Source organism: Podarcis gaigeae, assembly GCF_964106915.1.
Source record: "Podarcis gaigeae genome assembly, chromosome: 17".
Lineage (NCBI taxonomy): Eukaryota > Metazoa > Chordata > Lepidosauria > Squamata > Lacertidae > Podarcis > Podarcis gaigeae.
The window spans coordinates 26322332-26338241 of record NC_139694.1 but is presented as its reverse complement, the minus strand read 5'-3'; the positions used below and the strand labels follow the sequence as shown (position 1 = coordinate 26338241).

General features: G+C 45.5%; 1 protein-coding gene and 1 pseudogene across 4 annotated transcripts in view; one reads left to right on the top strand and one right to left on the bottom strand.

Annotated features, from left to right (window-relative positions):
- CNTLN (centlein) overlaps window positions 1-13492 on the bottom strand; it is a 174041-nt gene extending 160549 nt beyond the window's left edge. For 2 of the 3 annotated variants that reach the window (XR_014559314.1, XM_083718416.1), the window contains exon 1: window positions 13005-13388. Coding sequence is in view for 2 of the 3 variants with exons in the window: in XM_083718416.1 (XP_083574542.1) it covers window positions 13005-13124 (120 nt within the window). In the remaining variant the exon portion in view is untranslated. Of the gene's footprint in view, window positions 1-13004 lie in introns of all 3 variants that reach the window. The other variant, XM_083718417.1, reaches the window with a different exon arrangement.
- Window positions 13493-14424: 932 nt separating this feature from the next.
- Window positions 14425-15620, top strand: LOC310834482 (PSME3-interacting protein-like; annotated as a pseudogene). The gene is made up of 2 exons: window positions 14425-14804; window positions 15067-15620. The product of its transcript is annotated as a PSME3-interacting protein-like (transcript).
- The last annotated feature ends 290 nt before the right edge of the window (window positions 15621-15910 follow it).

The following is a 15910-nucleotide window of genomic DNA, read 5'->3' as shown; positions in this document are numbered from 1 at the left end:
GGCTTTCCTCTGATAACTACCATCAGCCAGCTTTTTCACTTTAAAAACCCACTTACAGCTTATGGGCTTTTTACCTTCAGGCAATTCTGTAGGTACAAACACATTGTTGTTTAGCAGAGAGTTATACTCTGCCTGCATTGCCTTTAACCACGCCTCTTTCTCTAGAGTAGGTAACTCTTGCACTTCTTCAAAGTTTTCTGGCTCAGTTACACAAACCTGGTTTATGGTGGCTGGGAACCCATAACGGTCTGGAGGTTGACCTTTATTACTTCTTCCAGACCTCCTTGGTTCATTAATCTCACCCCCTGGGCTACCTTCAGGACTGCTTTTGGGGTGGATTGACTCTGGAGATCTACCTCCTCCTGTCCCTGTTGCACTTTCTTCTCTCCCCTGCTCCATGCTAGCAGCTGAAGAAAAATGCTCAACCTTTACCTCCTCCCTTTCAGTTTCTCTGGGAGAGCTACCAATTCTTAGCTTTGTTTCAACTGCCTTATCAGGTACGCTTGGCAGTAAAACTTTTTCTGGCAAGAGGTTTGCATGTATCTTGGGCCAATTTCTTTGCTCATTAAAGCTGGCTGATCGACTATAACTCAAAAGATTTTTATCATCTTCAAACCTGTAGGCTTTCGTACCACTTTCATACCCAAGGAATAGTAACTGCTGTGCCCTTTTCCCACCTTTTCTTCGGTTCTTTACAGGTATGTCAACCCATGCCTTTGTCCCAAAGATTCTCAAATGTTGCAAACTGGGACTTTTGTTATAGAGAATTTTATAGGGTATGTCATCTAGTACCCTTGACCACAAGCGATTCCCAATATAATTTGCGGTCTTAATACTCTCAGCCCAGTACTTAATTGGGAGATTTGCATCTGCTAATAATGCTTTCATTTGTGTCTGCAAGACACCTCCCCTACGCTCTGCTACTCCATTCTCCTGAGGCGTCGCCACATTGGTAAGCCTATGTTTAATCCCTTGGGAACGCAACCAGTTTCTTAGGGAGCTTGCCATAAACTCTCCTCCTCTGTCTGACTGAATAGAACACACCTTTTCACCAAGTTGCCTTTCTACCCTTCTTACCCAGAACTTCAAAGTTTGGGCAACGTCAGACTTTTGCTTTAATGGATAGACCCAGCCAAATCTAGAATAGTCATCCACTAGGATCAAACAGTACTTGTTGTGGGAGACACTTGGTGGGAAAGGACCAGTTACATCAGCATGAATCAACTCCAGTGGTTTTTTGGTTTCTCTCTGGCTTGCTCTTGCTACTGGGCAAGCCCTGCTTTTAACCTCCTTGCAGATATTGCAGTCTAAGTAATTATCACAACTTTTTATGTTTTTCATCCCCCCACACAACTCCAATGTTTTGTTTAACACCTTATAGCTAGCATGAGCCAGACGCCTGTGCAGGAGATGAATACACATATCATGGGTTGGGACATTTCGCACATTCGCAACCTTAGACTCACACTGCAGTACATACATATTAGTTCTAAGGTTAGCATTTGCCAACACTGCCCCATTTTGCTTTATCTGGCACTGATCTCCCACAAAGTTTACTTCAAAGCCTGCTTTTGCCAAGTCAGGAATGCTCAGGAGATTGTTTTGCAAACTAGGCACACACAACACATTCCTGAATGTGTGTCCCAGTTGTGGGAACACAACCTCCCCCTCACAAACCACATTAGCTTTCTGGCCCGTAGCAAGACTTACATGTTTTTTGTTTGAAGCCCTAGCATCAGTTAGCAATGCTTTTCTTTTACAAAAGGTTTGAGAAGCTCCACTGTCCAGAACCCACAGCTCTTCATTTTCTTGACCATCTGCAGACACCCAAGCGGTAGATTCTCTCTGCTGCCTCCTGTGCTTCTGCTGTTTTTGTTGTTTTCTCGGGCAGTCCCGAAGCAGATGTCCACTGGACTTGCAGCAAAAACACCTTTTTACTCTGTTGACCACCGGCTGGTCTGCAGCAGCTCCTCCAGGCTGTTTCTCCGGCTCCCGACACCTCTACTCTTCCCGGCTGTTGTTCCCTCTGGGATGCTCCAACAGCTGGGCTGAGGTCATCTTTCGCTCTGCACGCCTGTCCTCCTCTGCATACAACCGTCCGGTAACGTATTCCAGAGTCAGCTTATCAGTCTCTACCGACTCGAGGGAGTTGACCAGCATATCATAGCTGTCATCCACGGAACTCAGTACTATAAAGACTTTGTCCTCTTCCCCCACAGGCCTCCAACTTAAGGCTAGCTCCTGGAAACAGCCTGTTAGGAATTTTAGGTGGTTTACCAGGGAGTCCCCCGGTTTCTTCCGACACCGGTACAGTCTCCTGGTCAGTGTTATCAGTGAGCCAGCTGTCTCTCGCACATGGACAGCCTTGAGTGCATTCCATGCCTCACTTGCCGTCACCTTATCAGCTACGTAGACTAGCTGGCTGTCGTCCACTCCAAGGATGATCGTAGCCAAAGCTTTCTCATCCTTTTCAAGCTGGGCCTCTGCAAGTGCCAGCTTTTCATCGTTGTCCTCATCCTCCTCAGGGGGCTGCGGTGGAGTTTCCACTACCTTCCACAGGCCCTCACGCTTGAGGAAGTGTTGCATGCGGACCGACCAGATGCTGTAGTTCGTGGCCGTCAGCTTCTCCAGCAACACGCCAATTCTGGACTGCTCCATGACTGCAGCTCAACTCCAGCACCCACGGCTAGATAACTGCCACCTGTACTCTTGCGCAGCGGAAGCGTGCTGGGCCCATAACCCTGTCGCGTATTCCACGCGGCGCTTTCAGCAGAGACGCTAAGAGTTCCAGGTTTTTCCAGTGCAGTCTTTTTTTAATGTGAGTTATATACAGGCATTTACAAAAGAAACAGTCCATACAGAGTACTTACAAATGAATACTCTCCACCACAGCACCACCACACTACAGCACAACCACCACACCAACCACACCCACTGTTAAACAGGCTTTCCTTTTTAAAACAGGTGATAGCCAATCACATTAATCACACTCCTGCTGAGTCACTCTGACCCAGCAGAGTATTGCATCATCCTGTTGAAGCCTGCAGACTTATCCAGGATCCTGCGAATCCCAACAGGAACCCCCTGAAGGTTGACTGACACGCCAGCATAGGATGGAAGGTAGTGGTGGGGCTGCAGGGGGAATGGCAGAAAATGCCTTCCTTCCTCTTGTGTTAGTGGAGGTGTCTGCTGTATCCAAATCCTTCCATGAGCATAAGGATACCAGCTGGAATCCACCCAAGGCACATGGGCCAAGCCCAGAACGCCATAAAAACAGAACAGCTGGATCAGACCAAACACCTATCTAGTCTAGTACTCACAGTACTACCACCCAGATGCCTCATGTGGGGCATGAGTGCAATAGCAGTCTCCCAGCGTTTGAAATTCAGCAGGCGCCAGGCACATTTTGCACCTGGATATCGGCCAATTGCAACCAAGATGCCCGGGTGCCAGGATGGGACCTGACATTTCTACCATCTGGTGGAAATGTTAGAAACTGGGATAGAAAAGCTAGGAGACAAATGGCTTCTGGGACCTGGGTTGTGGGCACCAAAACAGACTGTCTAGTCGCCATTTGGGGGGGGGGGGTTGCAACACTTTCTATTTATTATTTTGATTAGCATGAATTAATATACAATTCACCTAAGTGACACATTGTTGATACCATATTTTAACAGAAATTGTTAATAAATGTTTAATTTGGTGTTTGCAATAAAAATATTGGTAGCATACTTCAGTTTTCAAAACACTCTTTGTTGTTAAACTCCTTAACGTATACTTTGAGGCTTCAAAGCACATACATTTCAGGAATACCCGAGTGTCTGCCAGGCGCAGAAAATGGCACCCACTTTTTTACGTGCAAGCAAATGGAGAATCTTTAGGTCAAAATGTGCCTGGCACCCTGCTAATTTCGAACCCTGTCTGGAGGTGCATGCCTGGAGATTATTAGATCTTGACTGTTTTCACACACGAGCAGCACATCCTGTAGAATTCTATCGGTTATGAAACAGGCAAGGAATTATTGGCTGCACAGAACAAATCTCCAGGGGAAGATGGAAAACTTGCAAAGTCCTGGTATCCGGGCTGGCCAACTGAATCAGGCTGTATTTTGTTGCCCTTTTTCCTGACCTGATCCCAGAAAAAAGTGAGGACCAGGCTAAGGGACCATCTCAGTGTAACTTATCTTATGGATTTATTTTAACAATTTATAACCCACCTTTTCTTTTTTTTAAAAAAAATAGTCCAAGACAGCTCATCTAAAGCAATATTTTAAAAATAATATTATTTCAACCAGTTCATATTGCTGCAAATCTCTTAGATCCAAGATTCAAACGTAGCATGTTAATTAAGACAGCACTACTACTATGCTTGACTGGATTACTAAACAAACAGAGCTCTTAGGACTTGATCTTGAAAAAGCACTTTCAAATGCTGCAGAATAAAGAACACTTTCATGTATTTACTTCAGGAGAGCTAGCCAGGAATTTGGCAAACACATTGCCCCTGCAACATAGCTGCAAGGTTTGCTCAACACAGCTTGATTCCTCTTGCTTCTCACTTGCCTCACTGAGTGAAAGAAACTGATGAACATTTGAAAAAATACACAAACAATTGAAACAAGCCACCTGTGAAAGAGCTGAGAAGCACATTTCAGTTCATGTAAATCTTCCATTCTAAAGTCTATGAAGCTTCAAGTAAATGCTCAGGCCCACAAGCAAATACGTACATCTTTCAGACTGGTTTGTGTTAGAAAAATAGATGAGCGAGGGAGTGGAAGCTATGTTCAACAAGGCTTGGGATAGTTTGTGGAGAATAAGGCTATCCATAACTACTGACCATGATGTCTATACTTCTGAATACCAGTGGCTGGAAATCAAGCAAGGGGAGTATGCTGTTGAGCTCAGGCCCTGCTTACAGACCTCCTGTGGGCACCTGGTTGAACACCATGAGAACTTGCTGCTGGACTGCGTGGGCCACGGGCTAGTCTTATGCAGCCACCCTCCCATTGATGCACATTCTACTCACTTGTGACCATGTATATGCACGGCATCAGGAAATACTTCAAACCTGGAAATGGTGAGAGAGCTGGAGAGTCTTCGTAGCTCATGAGAAGACCCTCCCTGGAGCCCAAAGAGAACATTGGTGAGGGCGGATGAAGCCCCAAAGAGACCAGAGGCACAGGGGAGCTTGTTTACACTGCTCAGCCTCCCTGCCTAACAGATGATGTGCAGGGTAGTGCAGCAGCAGCAGCAGCAGCAACTGCTTTCCCCCATATCTTCCACCCTCCTGCCGGCCCCAGAGCTCCAATTCTAGTTGCACATATTTTTGGATACAGTATTTTGGATATGGATTGAAGAAAGTGTGGCAGAGAGGCCATTTAAAACATGTTTAGAGGGTGCTCCCAACGCAATTTCACTTATGTGCGTAGGGGCCCAGAACCTAACCGCTGTGTAAGTGGGAAGTGGCCTGTGTTTTGATTTGGTTTGGACAAAACACTAAGCCATAGGCTGTAGTTTATCTGCACAAGGCTCACATACATTCAACTTCCCCATCTCCTCTCCGCCTTTGGCACAGCAGCAAGGACACCAGAACATAAGGAGTGCCCTGCTGGATCAGGTCATAGGCCCATTTAATCCAGAAAGCATCCTATTCTCAAAAGTGGCCCAAAAGAAGCTTGTGGGATGCTTTTACTTCTGTTGTGAATTAACAGTGGATTATTGTCATGTCGGGACGCGGATGGCACCGTGGGTTAAACCACAGAGCCTAGGACTTGCCGATCAGAAGGTCGGCGGTTCAAATCCCCGCGACGGGGTGAGCTCCCGTTGCTCGGTCCCTGCTCCTGCCAACCTAGCAGTTCAAAAGCGCGTCAAAGTGCAAGTAGATAATTAGGTACCGCTCCGGCGGGAAGGTAAACGGCGTTTCCATGTGCTGCTCTGGTTCGCCACATGACCCAGAAGCTGTACGCCGGCTCCCTCAGCCAATAAAGCGAGATGAGCGCCGCAACCCCAGAGTCGGCCACGACTGGACCTAACGGTCAGGGGTTCATTTACCTTTACCTTTATTGTCATGTCTGGATCAAAACTATGCTAAGTCTCTACCATAGCTTAGAGAAATATGTTACACCATGGTTTGAGGTTGGTTCCCCCCCCCCCCCGCAAAAAAAAATAATAGTTAAAATTAACCAAAGTTGCCCTAGTGCTTCCACACACTGGCAGGGCCTGCCCATATCTTGGGTCTTGGGTCTGCTAGCTATTAGCTGGGCTGACTCAGATTACGGCACTTACTGGGATATGTTTTGGGGTTGTCATTTCGTTTCTATTTTCTTGTTCACTTTAGCCATTAAGATAGGCTATAAATTTTTGAATGAAGATGTGGATTGTACCCTCAATGAGTTACTCTTTCAGAGAACTCAGCATGAACAAATGAAACCTAGTGAAAAAATACATAGAATACCGAAACTACATACATCCCTATGGGTTAACACAGCTATCTTCTAGGTGAGCAAAACTTGAGAAATCAGGATTTCTGCATTTGATCACTGGCTCGGGGAACAGAGTGGATTCTAATGGTCAGAACATCCATCGGACTGATGGGAATCTTTTATTATTCCTTGCTTCCTAATGATGCTCAGCATTTGCATAGTGTTCATCTGTCTGTAAATTTCAAAGCTGTTTTCAATGTAGAATTTCTGTGAAATCCCAGGATACAGATAGCCTAGCCAAACATATATACTTGGCACATTCTTTTGAGAGTTGATGTGGCTAAATAGAGAAAATTTAACTGTTAAGCACTCTGTAGCTCACTGCAGTGTTGGAAGATCATTTATCTGACAACTAATTCAAGAGGCAGAAAATCTGTATTAGGATCTATAGAGAGCCACAGCTTTGGTGATAAGCCACTGATAGAACCACTGATAAGCCTCATAGATCTCAATCCACTATAGCTGCAAAAACCTAGGATCAAAGACAAGAATCACTTTAGGAACTATGTGAAACAATCCTACGTACTTAGATTGTGCTAAATGATGGGCCATATTCAATTGGCAACAAACTTCTGCTCAAGCAAACAGGGCTTCCTTTTCCTTTTCCCCTCTTGTAGCACCCAAATTCTGCTCTAGAGCATTGGGGTATTTTCTGGATGGGGGAGAAAGCATCAATAGGAAGAGAGGGAGGGGAATGCCTTATAACCTTATAACAATAGGATTAGAAACTCAGAAAATAAGCTTGTATTGGCTTAAAACTTCACAGAATTTTTTCAAGAATAAAATTGGGGACCAGTTGTCACACTGTGTATACCAACTTGTGCTCCTTGGAGGAAAAGTGAAATTTAAAGAGAAAACTCATTCCATCAATATGAGAAAGTCAGGTTAATAATTTGGGACTAACCCTTTCCTCACAAGTGTTGGAGAAAGCCACTTCTGTCCCACACCCTTGCAAGCATATAATTCCTTGATTAGGCTCGCAAATGTCAAATGACAATATTCCACAGGTCTTGGCAAAATACTGAAAATATCTGAAATACTAAGGAGAAGAAAAAGGAAATGGGAGGAGCAGTCATGGTAAAAAAAAGTAGCTTTCAACTCTAAGGACCCTGGCCCTAACCAAATGAAAACTATTCAAAACCGATAATCGTGTTGTATATATCTGTATTTTGGGAGAAGAGGAATGAAGAAAAATATTGCAGGTGCTTTGCCACCGTCTGGCAAGTGACAATGGTGTACAGATAGAATAAGCTACTTCAAATTTCAACTAGCTTTTCATAAAAATGTTAAAGAATTATGAGCACTGAAGAGTTTATGATCTCACTGCTGAGGTGGTCCTTGTTGACATCAATTTTGTATCAAAGTTTCCATATTTTTAAAGCTTGCATTTGCAAACATGTAGCATCAAAGACAAATAACACTCCCAGTGGGTTCAGGCTTGATGTTCAGCTGTTTCAGAAAGAGAACATGCATGTTTCAGGGGATGGCTGCATATTCATCATTGTACAGAGCCTGAACACCAGGGTCAATTTGTTTGTATTTAATCCATAATGCACTTTTTTTTGAAGGCTACTGGTAGTGTACTAGTAACTAGCCCAATGGTTCCCACTTTTCAAAAAGCCAAGCCATGGACCTCCTACTTTTGAAAATGTTGATATTTCTATGGTAGTTTTTGTTATGTAAATGGTGTCACCATATCCTCCAACACGTCCTAAGGCAAAAGAGGGCCATGCATTTTCAGGGCCGTACACCTATGCAAGTCACATGACACCCACAAGAGCACAGTGCCAGTCCCAGGTTGACCTAATAAAAGTATGCCCCTAAACATATGTGTACAGTGGTACTTTAGTTTAAGAACAACTTGGATTAAGAATGCTGCAAACCCAGAAGTAGATGTTTTGGTTTGTGAACTTTGCCTTGGAAGCAGAACATGTTCCGCTTCCTGTTGAGTGTATTCCATTTGTAAATTGAGTCCCCCGCTGCTATGGGAAAGCACGATTTGGTTTAAGAACACTTTGGTTTAAGAACAGACTTCTGGGATGGATTAAGTTTATAAACCAAGGTACCACTTTATAGGGTTGCAGCCTTAAGATACATGACACATATTTTAAAAATGAATAAATACTTGAGTAGATCAGAAGCATGTAAACCCTGAACATCTGAAGACTGTTGGATATGTCTAGCCAAGTATTGTCTATTCTGGCAGGCAGCTGTGTATCTTCCCTATAGGAACAGGACTTGCTTCTTGAGATCCTTTAACTAGAGATGATGGGCATGAAGGTAGGAACTTCTGCATCCAAAGCATATGTTCTATCACTGAGCTGTGGTTGCTTTCCAGTATACCAGATACAAGAAGACAAAGGTACAATAGCAGGATGTAAGGAAACAGGGAAATTATAGAAAGGTACCGTAAATCACATGTTTGCACACAGCCACTCATCTAGCTGCCTGTGAAGAATAAGTATGTCCTTCAAACAACCATGCAGAAGCTTTTCTAAACCAGAATCGTGGCAAATAGCATGCCAAAAATTACTAATGAAAGCTTTTTGAAGGAGGCAGCATTGTATCTCTTGTGGTCTTATCTGCAAGTCAGAGCTCAAAGGATTATTTTCATCAGTCCTTACTGAAGATGTTGGAAGAGATTCCTACTTTTGAACAACCACTCCAATGAACTGTGTCAATTGGAGGTGACAAAGGAAGCTGGTTTAGAACTAAATGACAAGTTAAAAATAAGTCACCAGGGCTGGATGGCATTCACCCAAGAGTTTCTAAAGAGCTCATATGTGAAACTGCTGATCTTTTAACAAAAATATGCAACTTATCACTAAAATAAATCTTCTTAGAAAAGGACTGGAAGGTAGCCAATGCAGCATCAATTTTTTAAAAAGGATCCAGGGGGGATCCACATAATTACAGACCAGTCAGCCTAACATCTGTCCCAGATAAATTCATAGAAAACAGGGGGTCCCCTAAGGATCTGTATTGGGACTGGTGCTATTTAACTTATTCATAAATGATCTGGAGTCAAGGGAGAACAGTAAAGTAGCCAGGCTTGCCGATGACACCAATTATTCAGGGTAGTACAGATACTGGAAAGTTTGAAAAAGGATTTCTCCAAACTGCTGGATTGGCCAACAAAATGGCAAATAAGACTGAAAAACAGTAAGTGCAAAAAGCGACGCACATAAATTCTGATGGCTGTGCATACCCAGAAAGTAGGTCTTTAAAGGCATAGCAGAAAGCTCACTGAAAGGGGCAAGTAAAGAAAGTACTAGGAATTATTAGGATATGGGTTGAAAATAAACCAAGAATCACAATGCTATCAGAGAATTGGAAAATATACCCCAAAAAAGACTTAGATGAAGGAGCCCCCAGTGGCACAATGGGTCAGTGTGTCTGGCTGTTAGCCAGAAGGTTGGTGGTTTGAGCCCAACCAGGGACAGCTGTGGGCAGGATTCCTGCATTGCAGGGGTTGAACTAGATGGCCCTTGGGGTCCCTTCCAACTCTACAATTCTATGAGGCCAGCTGAGGGGAGTGGCATAAATGCCACTGTGCTGTGAGAGAGGATGTGCCACTAGTGGACTTCTACAGATCGTAGGGAAGGACAAGGCAAGGCAGCCTAAGATTCAGAGGATCCAAAGACCCAACATTATCCTGACACATCCACAAATCAGGCCGGGAGCTGACATAGTTAATTTTCCTCATACTGGTGGCAATTGGGAGAAAGGAGGAGAAAAAGAGAGGGGAGTAACTGGACAGCAGATTCAGGGAACACAAGAAGACTACATGCAATGCATAAATAATGTAGGGAATTCAATGACACACAATGAAGCAATAGCCACAAGATTGGCTTTTTTAATTCACAGATGCATCAATGGCTATTAGTCATGATAGCTTAAAACAGAAGCTGCATGTTCAGAGAAAGGTGACCTCTGCCTATGAAATAAAATAGGGGATGATCATCATCAAACACTGCATTTGAGATTCTTAGATGCATCTAGCTGCCCTTTGAGAATATGTTTCACCAGCTAGGATTTCTACTTCATCCAGCAAAGGAGTTATTACTGACTTGCAGTACCAGGCTGTCATAGGCAGCAATGTCACACATAATACCAGAAGGCATTTTACATACACCGCTAAAATAAAATGTGGAATTTAAACAACCATACAGAGAGCTTGCAATATGAAAGTGGTATCACATATTTGTATCAGGGAGCTAACATTAGGCTGAGTGAGATGGCAGGTGCAGGGAGCAGTGGTGAAAAGGTGGAGGCGCAAGTCACATGTGCCACCTGGTCTGCCATGCGCCCCCTAAGCTAACTTGTCGTCCCATCATCAATACTTACTACAGTGGTACCTCAGGATGTGAACGGGGATCCGTTCCGGAGCCCTGTTCGCATCCTGAAAAGAACGTAAGACATGACTGCGTGTCTGCACAGGTCGCGTTTCGCTGCTTCCACGCATGTGCGTGACGTCATTCTGACCATCTGCGAATGCGCGAGTGGCAAAACCCAGAAATAACACACTCCATTACTTCTGGGTCACTGCGGAGCGCAACCCAAAAATACTTATCCTGAAGCATATTTATCCCGAGGTATGACTGTAATCATTTAATAATATTTAACTTTTTCAAGTTGCTCTAGCAGCATTCACATGTAACATTCACCAAGTGGTGGAGTATCTGTGTATACAACAGTGGTGGTGTACAAATCAGTCAGAAGACACTTGCACACACGCGCAAGCGTAGAACACAGCACCTGTGTTCGGAATAACGTGTGAACAAGCCTTTTGTAATGTTCATATGCAGGGGAGTCAACGAGACTGCATGGGAATTTGCCTCGGTACTGGATTTTCTCAAGCAGTGGAACCAAAGCTGCAGACCAAAACGTACTTATGGCAGGCTTCTCAGCTTCCATATGAAAAATCATAAGGCCCTTAAGAAGAAAGAAGCCGTCACAATAACTACTTCTTGTTTCCCTTCCTTATAGTGTGTAGCTTGGCTTACTTGCCTGAGTCATCAGGGACTACAGAGGTACCTCCGGTTACGAACTTAATTTGCTCCGGAGGTTCATTCTTAACCCAAAACCGTTCTTAACCTGAGTTGCACTTTCACTAATGGGGCCTCCTGCTGCCGCCACATGACTTCTGCTCGCATCCCGGGGCAAAGTTCGCCACCAGGAGCATCTACTTCCGGGTTAGTGGAGCTCGTTACCCGAAGCATTCATAAGGAGGACAGTATGTAACCCGAGGTTCCACTGTATTTGCTCTGCATTCACTTTTTTGTTCTCCTGGCACAACTGATCCCTCTTCAGCATGTGGTTCCTACGGCATGCCTGATGGGGCATGCCCAGGGTTCGAGCCCCACAAGGAGTGAAAGATTCCTGCAAAGATAACCCCTGGGGGGGTCCCTCCCCACTCTACAATTCTAGGACTCGTAAATTCTAGGACCAGGCAGAGGGCCTTCTGGGTAGTGGCGCCCTCCCACCAGATGTCAAGAAAATAAACAACTATCTGACTTTTAGAAGACATCTGAAAACAGCCCTGTTTAGGGAAGTTTATAATGTTTGATGTTTTATTCTGTTTAATATTCTGTTGGGAGCCGCCCAGAGTGGTTGGGGAAACCCAGACAGATGGGCGGGGTATAAATAATAAATTGTTATTATTGTTGTTATTATTATCATATAATCTCCAGTCTGGAACGAACAAATTCAAAGGTTGGAGAGCCATCGGTCAGGGATGCTTTAGCTGAGATTCCTGCCTGGTATTGGGGGGGGGGGGGTTGGACTAGATGACCTCTGGGTAGATTTCCCCACTCTACAATTCTAGGACTCATAAATTCTATGACCAGGCGCCTTCTCGATAGTGGCGCCTGCCCTGTTGAAGGCCCTCCCATCGGATGTCAAGCAAATAAACAACTATCTGACTTTTAGAAGACACCTGAAGACAGCCCTATATTGGAAAAATTTTTAATGTTTGATGTTTTATTGTGCTTTTAATTCTGCTGGGAGCCGCCCAGAGTGGTTGGGGAAACCCAGATAGATGGGTGGGGTATAAATAGTAAATTGTTGTTATTATTGTTGTTGTTGTTGTTATCATATATACTCCAGTCTGGAATGAACAAATTCAAAGGTTGGATGTCAGTCTGTCAATGATGCTTTAGCTGAGATTCCTGCCTGGCACCGAGGGTGGGTTTGGACTGGATGACCTCTGGGGGCCCCTCCCCACTCCAGAACGCTATGATTCAGTGACTCTCCTTCCTTGGAGGTTTTTAAGCAGAGGTTGGATGTCCTTCTGTCAGGGATGCTTTAGCTGAGACTCCTGCCTTGTCGGATGGCTGGGGTTGGACTGGATGACCTCTGGGGACCCCTCCCCACGCCACACAAAGCTGCGCTATTTTCCCCTGCTGCCTACCTGCCTGCCTGCCTGCCGAGTGGATTTTGTGTCTAGGAGTGAGGGAGGCCCTCCTCTCCCCCAGCCCCCGAGGCCCTGCGCCCCTTCCTCCTCCTCCGCCCCCGTACCCACCTGGCACTGGCTCAACTCCTCCGTCAGGCCCCGCACTTCTTCCTCCAGGGCCAAGACCCGCGATGCCGCTGACGCGGCGGGAGCCGGACTCTTCCTCCCTCCTTTGGAAGAAGAAGCCATGCTGAGGAGAAAACCCTTCTTTGGTGGGGGGGAGCGGCAGTTGGGAGGGGGGGAGACTACAAAGATGAACCTTCGCCTCGCGCGCCACTGAAAATCGAAAGCGCGCCTGCGAACCAATGAGACGAAGGGCTCCGCCGAAGCACCGCCTCCTCGTCGCCGTCCCGCCTCCCTCTCGCGTCCTTCTTCTGCCCGCTTTTGCTTGCTTTCGAAATGTGTTTCTCCAGAGCGGGAGTGAGGGCGGGCGGCGATAGGAACCACAGGAAAAAGCACGCCGCGTCCCGCACCGCCCGTTTAACGGCTGCAGAGCGGGGATGGAGGGGAGCGGAAGGGGGAAATGCTTTCTCTCTTTCTTTTTTAATGTCCGTGCGTCGCTACAGCGCATGCGCAAGTTTTCGCGCCTCAGACTCCCGCTCTTTTTCCTGTGCGTCTCCTAACTCTGCGTTTTCGCACCTTCTGTTGCCTCTGAAGAGACACTTGGGACAGAATTTTTTTGGTGTTCTGTTTGGAAATAGGCCCAATTTACACTGAGAGGGATATGGGGAGAAAAGTTATTATATTCTATTAAATTTCAAAAACTTTCACGTATACACTCCAAAACGTAATAAATTTTCCTTTGGTTCTTTTTCAACTTCCCCACCCGTGTTGTTTTTAACTTCCTCCCCCTTGAACAATTCCTTACCTCAGAGCTTTCCAAATGGTGTTACAAGCTGTGTCCCCACACATTTCGATATTACAATTTATGTCTATGTCCGTATCTCTAATAAGGGGTTAGTTTATAACCTCCAGTTGGCTTGTAAAACCTGAATTCCTGCGTCGCGAAATGCTGTGTGTCTAAAAAGTCTGTCAAAAACATGAAAAGTTTGGAAAACTGCCTTACCTGCTGGATAAGGTATATCTGCATATAGAGTGGTACCTCAGATTACATACGCTTCAGCTTACATACGCTTCAGCTTACAGACTCTGCTAACCCAGAAATAGTGCTTCAGATTAAATACTTTGCTTCAGGATGAGAACAAAAATCGTTCTCCGGTGGCACGGCAGCAGCAGGAGGCCCCATTAGCTAAAGTGGTATTCAGGTTAAGTACAGACCTTCGGAACGAATTAAGTACTTAACCTGAGGTACCACTGTACACACTGGGGTTATAACTTTTAGACTCCCCCCCCAAAAAAAAAGCCTGATTTCCAGTGTCATAAAGGAGTGAACTTTTGCTTAGAAACACTGAAAGGGGGGCTCATTCTCCTCAGCTGTGAACAAAGGTCACCCCGAAATGAAAAGTCACCCTATATGTAACATTACTACTCATAAGTATTTTCACTTGAAGGCCCCGCTGGAGGGGTCCATGGCAGAGAGGCTGCTCCACAATGGATGGAGGAGAAGGTAGCGCCGACCTCGTGAGTGACAAAAGGTTTGTGTCTGAAGTGGAGATAGAAGAGTGGCGCAAGCGAAGGCAGGAAGAATGGGAGAACGTTCGGAAATCCGAAGACCGTGAAGACTACGAAAGGCTCCAGGAGCGGAAGGACAAAAATCAGCAGGAGTTTGAGGAGCAGTTCAGGTTAAAAAACATGGTCAGAGGCCTAGACGAAGAGGAGACCAAGTTTCTCAATGAGGTTTCTTGGCAGCAAGCGTTAATAGAGAAGCAGTGGCAAGAGGAGGATCTCGAGCTGAATGAGTACTGTTATGTACTGAAGTTCTCACCCTGGGCCAGCAGGGGGATACTGTAGATAGTTTTCACTCAGGTCCGCATATGCAAATAAGGAATTGGAAGTGACGTTCAGTGATTGGATGTGTACAGAAAGTTGTTACTGTTGCTTTGTAGTTGAGCTCTGTATAAGCAGGTTGGCTGAACCCTTCACAGCCCAGTTCTGTTCTGGCCTGTGAATAAACTAGAACCGTTTGAAGAATCGCTGTGTTGTCTGATATGTTCACCCACAACTTACCAAGTACAGAAGCACTTTGTCAAAGGTGGGGGCCAGTGCTGACCTGAAGGAGGCGGCAGACAAGAAACTGCCGGCGAAATCAGCAGAAAATAACAAGTTCTCACAGGCAAAGCTGTTGGCTGGAGCTGTGAAATGTCGGAGTTCAGAAGGTGCCAACAGTGTGAAAAGACTGAAACTCCATCCGGATCCTGACCTTGACAAGACTCCAGAAAGGCCGCCCTCTGAGCAACGGCTCCATGAGCGGCTCTGCCCTCCACTGGCTGCTGTCTGCATTGGGATCCTGCCGGGCCTCGGGGCCTACTCTGGGAGCAGCGACTCAGAGTCCAGCTCAGACAGCGAAGGGACCATCAACTCCACCGGGAAGATCGTCTCTCCGTGTTTCGGGGAAGCAACTTCTTTGATGCTCCACTGTAGACGTCTCCCCAGCCCCTTAGAAGCATGGGTAGGGATGCTTGTCATTTCTCTGTTTCCATCCCAACCATCCCCTAGACTCGCAACTTCTGTTCTCCTGTCTCTTTTATTTTCCAGAGAATACCAAAATAATGTACTGAATCAGTCTTTGTGCGTGTCTCTCTTCATATCCCCTGTCCTTCTCTCCGCTCTAAGACTTGTGTCCAGTTTGGAGGGAGTACAGATTAGGGGCATAGCTGTCAACTTTCAGATTTGAAAAAAAGGGATCAGCAGCCTCACAGTCTACAGGATATCTAATGGGATAGCAGCGGGAAACAGCAGGAAACGGCGCTGGAATAAGGGAATTTCCCACAAAAAAAGGGGAGGTTGACAGCTATGTTTGGGGGAGACATACATCTTCAATATCCATAAAATCTAGAAAAGCATCCATTGTACCA